Source organism: Chinchilla lanigera, unplaced genomic scaffold (assembly GCF_000276665.1).
Source record: "Chinchilla lanigera isolate Chin_1 unplaced genomic scaffold, ChiLan1.0 scaffold00011, whole genome shotgun sequence".
NCBI classification, from domain to species: domain Eukaryota; kingdom Metazoa; phylum Chordata; class Mammalia; order Rodentia; family Chinchillidae; genus Chinchilla; species Chinchilla lanigera.
In genome coordinates, this window is record NW_004955412.1 from 5,657,762 (window position 1) to 5,665,807 (window position 8,046).

At 39.9% G+C, this 8,046-nt stretch overlaps 1 protein-coding gene across 1 annotated transcript in view; it reads left to right on the top strand.

Annotated features, from left to right (window-relative positions):
• Positions 1-560: 560 nt before the first annotated feature.
• Positions 561-8,046, top strand: part of Birc2 (baculoviral IAP repeat containing 2) — a gene marked incomplete at its 5' end in the record, with an annotated part of 27,307 nt that continues 19,821 nt past the window's right edge. The window contains 2 exon segments of the mRNA XM_013511020.1: positions 561-2,611; positions 2,699-2,798. Of these exon segments, the coding sequence (XP_013366474.1) occupies positions 1,717-2,611; positions 2,699-2,798 (995 nt within the window).

Genomic DNA, 8,046 nt, shown 5'->3' on the forward strand with positions numbered 1-8,046 from the left:
GGGGCCTGACCTCGCGGAGCGCCGTTTGCCCGACTCCTGCCGTGCTGTCGAAGAGTTTTTATTTTTCCCACCGCTGTGCTTCGTTTGCCTCCCGTAAAGTACCGCAGTGATTATCTTTCAATCAGGAAAGGGAGGACACCAGGGAAAGATGTTTTCCGGGACGGAAATGTCCCTCCGACGCTAACGTTGGGTGTTAGAGACGCGCATAGTTAGTGCGCGTGGGGATGTACTGCGCGTGTTTATTTTAATGGAGAGCTTTTCCAATTAGAGTTTGGTGACAGGTTGCTGGAATTCAGAGGTGTTATCTGAAGCTTTTATGATTTTTGACTACGGAAGAAATTGAGTCAGTAATTTTTGGGGGGTGGTGTCCTTTTGTCTTTTTGAGACAGGCTCTCACTATGCAGTTCAGCGTGGTCTTGAACTCACTTTGCAGCCCGGGCTAGTCTCGAAGACGCAGTGATCCTCCTGCCTCAGCTTCCCGAGTGCTGGGATTACAGTCTGTAAATTCTATTTGCCGTGCCAATTATAGTTTTCTAAAATAAGTTCTTTTTTCTTTTCAGATTTACAGCCCTGAAGAGTCTTCCTCTCTCCCATTTTCCCCTCTGCAGAAATAAATCCCACCGTTGAGACCCCAAGACTTTATAAAGGGATATAGATGGAATTTTGTGAAGTCTAGTTTTGTTTTCAGAAAGCAGCTTAGTAAATCTCTGGTACATTATGTGTGTGCAGTAGTTTTGTTGGGGATAACGGTATTTTGTTAGACATTAGTGATAACAAGATAGGTGTTTTGATAAGTTGATCCTAAATTATAACATGACTAGTAGTATAATTGAGTGGTCCTTAAATGAAGAGTAGGTTATTTAATTTTTAAAATGTAGTGAAGTGTGTGCTGTGGAAATTTTATGGTTAGCTAGTTTGTGGAGAAAAAAAACCTTAGTTGACCAGGTGTAAATGAGATGTACAGTTAGAAAGAGGACAATATAATGATACTTCAGGAGGTGGAGACAAGTGTGGATAATTTTAGACAAAGAAGAGTTTAACAGTTTGAAGCATTAAGCAGAATTCACTTGATATCACAAAGATTTCAGTAAAGCTGTGGATATTGACTTCTCCAGGAGTTACCCACTGAAGCTAAGGGAACTCGGTTAAGTAAATACTTCGATGATAAGCGAAGTGGAATTAAACTTTAGGTGGTCGGAGCCATTCTGTTTGCTAGAATAAAATGAGATTAATTTGGATGTCATGTCAAAGTGCTTGTAAGTGAAAAAAATCCTGCATTATCACCTTACTCTGATGGCATAGCCGGTAATTGACCTGATATCCAGGCTTCATAGCTTATAACCAAAACCATATTAAAGACATAATTTAAGTATTCTGTAGTTGCTTAAAATTTTAAGTATAAACTTTCTGAAAAAATCAGAGTTTTGATACGTTTAGAAGTGTATAAAATTTTTCAGGTCTTTAGGTTAGTTACTACACCAAATTTTGAGCAAGTAAGCGAGTTACCTAAGCAAGTAAGAATACTAAGAATCTTGGTCATTTAGGCGAGTCATCGTACCTGAGTATACACTCAGATATAAATCCAGTAAAGAAGTTGTGAATTGTACGTAAGTAGGAGTGCGTCGTTTGATCCCTTTTTGTGGTAAAAATCTAGTATGAAGAGATGAGAAATTTTATGTGAAAGTTTTAGCCATCAAAGAGTACTCTCACACACTCATGCACAAATCTACCTCCCAAAGAGCTGTCTGGAGTCCCCCGTGTAAAAAAATTGAGAATATAATGGAAGAGAGCACAATCTTGCCAAGTTGGACAAAGGACAACAAACAAGAAATGAAGTATGACTTTTCGTGTGAACTCTACAGAATGTCTACGTATTCAGCTTTTCCCAGCGGGGTTCCTGTCTCGGAGAGGAGCCTCGCTCGCGCCGGTTTCTACTACACCGGCGTGAACGACAAAGTCAAATGCTTCTGCTGCGGCCTGATGCTGGACAACTGGAAACAGGGAGACAGTCCGGTGGAGAAGCATAAGCAGCTCTATCCTAGCTGCAGCTTTGTGCAGAATCTGATCTCAGCCCGCCTGCAGTCCACCGCTAAGAGTAACTCCGCAGTGAGGAGCAGTTCCACACATTCATTGTCTCCTACTCTGGAGCGCAGTGGCTCATTCAGTGGCTTTGGTTCCAGCCTTTCCCTGGACCCTCTCAGCTCCAGAGCAGTTCAAGATTTCTCTCCAGTGAGGACTAACCCCTACAGTTACGCCATGAGTACTGAAGAAGCCAGGTTTCTTACTTACAAAATGTGGCCCTTAACCTTTTTGTCACCGTTAGACTTGGCAAGAGCTGGCTTTTATTATGTAGGACCTGGAGATAGGGTGGCCTGCTTTGCCTGCGGTGGAAAGCTAAGTAACTGGGAGCCAAAGGATGACGCACTGTCAGAACACCGGAGACATTTTCCCAGCTGCCCATTTTTGGAAAATTCTCTAGAAATGCTGAGGTTTACTATTTCAAACCTGAGCATGCAGACACACGCCGCCCGAATGAGAACGTTTATGTATTGGCCATCTACGGTCCCAGTTCAGCCTGAGCAGCTTGCAAGTGCTGGTTTTTACTATGTTGGTAAGAAACTAGAATAGCTGTACATTCTGTCCAACTCATTTGGCTTACCAGAACGTACGTTAGATTTTGGTCTTATTTTCCCTGTAGGTCGCAATGATGATGTCAAGTGCTTCTGCTGTGATGGCGGCTTGAGGTGTTGGGAATCCGGAGATGACCCCTGGGTAGAGCATGCCAAGTGGTTTCCAAGGTAACTGGTTTTTTATTTGTTTTTCTGTTTGGTTTTGTTGGTGCTGCAGATGGAACTCAGGATTTTGCGCATGATAGGCACATGCTCTGCTCCTGAGCTATACTCTCACCCCAACCAAGGAAATTGTTCTGAGAAAGCGTTACTGTTCAAAACTCCACACGTAAGGGAAGTAGATGTACTTACGTGATTAAGTCGTATTTTAAATGATGTACAATAGCCTGTCATATCATTGCTAGTCTTCCAAAAGACCACATTTTTATTAAAATGTTAACTGTTTCATTAAAAATGTTTTGTTAAAACGTTTCATTAAAACGTTCCGCAATCTTCTGTATACTTCTTTCAGAAGCCATGCACCAGTGTATAATTTCAAATTCTTGTTGACATATTTGTAGGTATGACCATTTCTTCCTTTACAGGGGACTTAAGGCTTACAAATATGTAAAAGAGAAGGAAAAGAACATAAATTAGAAAAAAGGTAAAGGAAGATGAAAACAAGAAGGAATATAAGTAAAGCTGGGTGTAGTGGTGCATACCTTGTAACCCCAGCACTTGGGAGGCTGAGGTAGGCAGATTGCTATGAGTTTAGGCCAGCCTGAACTGTGTAGCGAGACGTCGTCTTAAAAAAAAATACACATACACACACATACAGATGTAGGAATAAGGCTGATATAAAAGTGCATATAGGGCCTGGGATATATCTCACCAGCACAACACCTGTCTGGCAAGTGCAAGGTTATGAGTTCGATTCCGGTACGAAAAACAACAAAAATGCATATAATAAAATCTCACCTGACTGCTGTTTTATTTATAATTATACCTTACCTTTTCTGTGCTATTTTATCTTATGGTAAGTCACTTCTTTTAGCCAGTGTGTGTTTAGCAGTGTCTGTCGTCTCTGAACTTTTTGCAGTGCTTGTGCTCAAACCCAGGGCCATTTTTTGTACTCAGCTGCGCCCTACTAGTGAGCTGCAGTCCAAGCTGTCTGTCTGTTATTCTGCTACTGGGGGTTGAATCCAGCAGTGCTGCACCCCCACCCTGTTTGAAAAAAATTTTGAGATAGCTTCTGCTTAAGTTGCTCAGGCTGGCCTTAACACGCTCTCAGTGGGGCCGTAATTCACATGTCTCTCTGCTGGGTGGCTTGAACCCTGGTGGTACATGCACGACTGCATGTACCACTGGGCAGCTTTTTATTAATTTTATTAGTAAAAAGACTGATAAAAATGATTAGATCTGCCAGGGATATAGCTCAGTGACACAAGCGCATGCCTGACAAGCACAAGGTCCTGAGTTTGATTCCCGGGACCAAAAAAATGATTAGATCCATTTGTACCACCGGTGGTACAGGCCGCCCTGTGAGACATTCTCCCATCCAAGTAGTAACCAGGCCCAACCCTTCTCAGCTTTTGAGATCAGAGATCAGGTGCATTCAGGGTGCTGTGGCCGTGGACCGCTTGGGACAGTCATGTAAGCGCCACTGGTGGCTCAGGCCAGCAGAAGTGTTAGACTCAGGGTCCTCTCGCATCAGTCTTTTGAGGAGCTGGGGCGACAGTTGTGTTTAGTGTGCCTGGCCTGGCCTCTTTTTCTTACTTATAGCCTAGAAGCAAGTTAGAGGCAGTGTTGTTAGTGGAGTAGAATTACAAATTCTGTCTTTGTGATCAAGTAATATGTGAACTTAGACCAAATTTGCAAGATGAAGAGGTAGGGTTAGGTGTTTTTATTTCATTGTGATAAAATATACATAACATGAAATTTACCCCTTTAAGTATATGTTTCTGTGGTAGTAAGTACATTCGTGCTGAACTGCTGTCATCACTGTCATCTGCAGAACCTTTTTACCTTCTCAAACTGAAACTCTTAACCATTACACACTAACTCCCCATTACCCCCGCACCTTTCCCTCCTGGCAACCACTGTTCTTTCTGTGCTGTGGGTTTGACTGCTTAGGTACCACATATAACTAGAGTTGTACAGTACTATCTATTGACCTGTGAGTGAATTTCACAATACTGAGGAATCTTTGCAATCTTTTCAGGAAATTAAAAAATCCTTTTATAATTTTTGTATGATAAAAAAGAAATTTGAAGTAACATTGTGGATTAATACATTTTAAAATTGTATCATTAATGTGCATAATATTTAAAGCAAATTTTGATATTTTTGAAAAGTGATGTTTATTTAAAGTTATAACGTGTAGGAAAAAGCATGTTAAAATTTCAAGTGACTTAATTATGTTTGGCTTACGGAATTACTAATTTTTTCTTGTTTTTTTTTGTTGAGAGGAGGGTTTGTCTTTTTCCAAGAGTGGTCCTGAACTTGCGGACCTGAGTGATCCTCAGCTTTCCAAGTAGCTAGGACTACAGGCCTACTGTGTGCCACAGTGCCTGGGTTATATGTGTGTATAATTTGAAATTTACTTGGTGTTATAATTAATCAGAAAGACAAAAGTAGCTTCCAAATTCTAATGTGTGGATTGTTATATTTTGTGGCTTATAAAACAAAAAAATGCTTATTTTTGTAATTTATATTTTGTTTTAAATGGTTCTAAAGATTTAGGAGTGCTTTTTTTAAGTATTTCTCTGAAAATAATAGATTTGTTGTAAATGATTTTTTAATCTCAGTAAATGAAAAACCAAAATGGATAGTCATTACCACTGTATTTTAGCACAGTTTATTCACTGATGAAATGTTTGGGCGCACTTGTTCCTACTGTTCTAGATGCTGGGGACATGACAGTCGACAAGGTAGACAGAAGTCTGTCCTCATGTGATTTATTGGAGCAGGGGATTGTATGGAGCAACCAGAATTTGTTATACCTCACATATTTAATGCTTATGAACAGAAATCTGTCAGAAATAAAATAATTGAGTAGTATACAAAAGTCCGACATACAGAGATAACTAGCTTTATCATTTGAGTGATCATTTTGGATCTTGAGCATGTGTATGCTTTTGTGTGTATGTTTCTATATATATTTATTGTATTTACTTTGAACTTTTTATTAAAGTACTGTTTTAAAGGGGAAGGAATAAGTTTATTGGCTGCTTATAAAACGTTGGCTTATTGATTTATAATTTACATTTCAGTTACTGAGGATTTTCTTTTCTTTTTGGGGAATACTATGGATTGAACTAAGGGTCTTGCAGCAGTTAGGCTAGTGCTGTACCACTAAGCTACACACCCAACCCTTGCCCCTTTTTAACTTTACTTTGAAACAAGATCTCCGGAATTGCCAAGAACTCCTTGAACTTGCTAGCTTCAACCACCCGCCATGTACTTGGGATTATAGACATGTGCCATTGAGCCCAGCACTGTGAGGATTGTTTTGTTCATTTGTTTTGAGACAGGATCTTGTTGCGTAGTCGAGGCTGACATGGAGCCTGTGATCTTCCTCAAGTTTCTGAGTGCTGGAATTACGAGTTTTAATGCGTGGTGTCACGTGACCACTGTAAAGCTACAGAACAGTTCCACCACCCCAGAAAGCTCTCTCGTGCCCCTCTGTAGCCACTCGCTCTTCCCATCCCAAGTCTAGCAACCGCTGAGTTATTCTCTGTTCCTGTAGTTTTGCCATTTCTAGAAGGTCATATAAATGAAATAATGTCATACGAAGTGGAATAAATCATACAGTTTGTAGCTGGAGTCCAGTACATCCATGTTTGTGTTGAAAGTAACTTTACCCTGTTTTTGCTGAATTGTATTCTGTTAGATGGTTATACCACAGTTTGCTCACTTACTGCTTGAAGGACATTTGGGTTGTTTCAGTTGAGAGCAATAAAGCAACTCTAGACATAAACATTATGTGAACATGGTCTTATTTCACTGAGGCAGGAATTGTTGGGTTGTGTGACGTGTTGCTTTTAAACATTATGAGAAACTGCCAAATTGTTTTCTGAAGTGGCCGTACCATTTTAAATTCCCATTGGCAAGGTGTGGAACTTCCAGGTGTTACATCCTTACCAACATTTGGCATTGTCATTTTTTAAAAATTTTACTCATTCTTGTGGGTGGTTAGTGGCATTGCTTTGTGGTTTTAATATTTCCCAAGCACAGTGATTTTGAGCATGTTATGTGCTTATTTGCCATCTGTACATCTTCTAAGTGTTTGTTCCAGCGTGTGCCCATGAGAAAAATTTTAATTAAAATGTAACCTAAAAATTTAATGGAAGTTAATGCAGTTATAAGAGAATTAAGTTTTGACAGTTGATGTATTCAGGACACAAGTTTTGTATCCCAGGTGCTTTACATGATTTTTTTTGGCGGGGGCGGGAGCGGTTTTGGTACCAGGAATCAAACTCTCAATCTCGCGCTTGCCAGGCAGGTGCTGTGCTGCTGAGCTAAATCCCCAGCCCCCTTTACGTGATTTTTGAGCTTTATTGAGATATAATTAACAAATTACAGTATATTATAAAGAGTACGTGTCATGGTTTGACATAAGCATATCCATTACTTCACACAGTAACCTCTGTGAGAACACCTAAGTTCTACTCTCAGCAAATGTCAAGTGTACAGTATTAAGTATATCACCAGGCTGCACAATTTGGTCTTCATGATGTATCTTACAACTGAAGATTTGTATTTCCCATCTCGTTTCCCACAGCTGTTGACATTTCTGTGAATTTGACCTTTTTTTTTTGATTGCACATATATATTACACAATATATATTTTTGGTTTATTTCACTTGGCCTTTGGGTTCATTTATGTTGAAAGTGGCAAGGTCTGTGTGACTGGGTAACACTCCATTGTAGTGTGTGTGCGCCCCATTTTCTGTATCTGTTTATCAGTGGACACAAATAATTCATAGTCATCACTCTTGCCTATTGTGAATAATACTACAGTGAACATGGGACCAGAGATCTCTTCATGTGCTGATTTTGTTTTCTTCAGATATCTTTTCAGAAGTGGTATTGTTAGATTATATGGTAGCCCTATTTTTGTGTTTCTTTTTCTTTTTAAAAATTTTTTTTGTACCAGGAATCAATCTCACGACCTTACGCTTGCCAGGCAGGCATTTGTGCCGCTGAGCTATATCCCGCTTGGTAGTTCTGTTTTTAATTTTTGAGGAACCTCTTTTTTTCACACAGGCTGTACTAATTTACCTTCCACTCACGGCGTGTGAGGGTTTCCTTTCTTTTGTCATCTAACCATACTGGCCATCTTCATAGGTGTGAGGTGATAGGTGAGTGGGCTCTTAATTTGCATTTCCCACATGATTAGTGATAGTGAGCACCTTTTTCATATCTGTTCATTTGT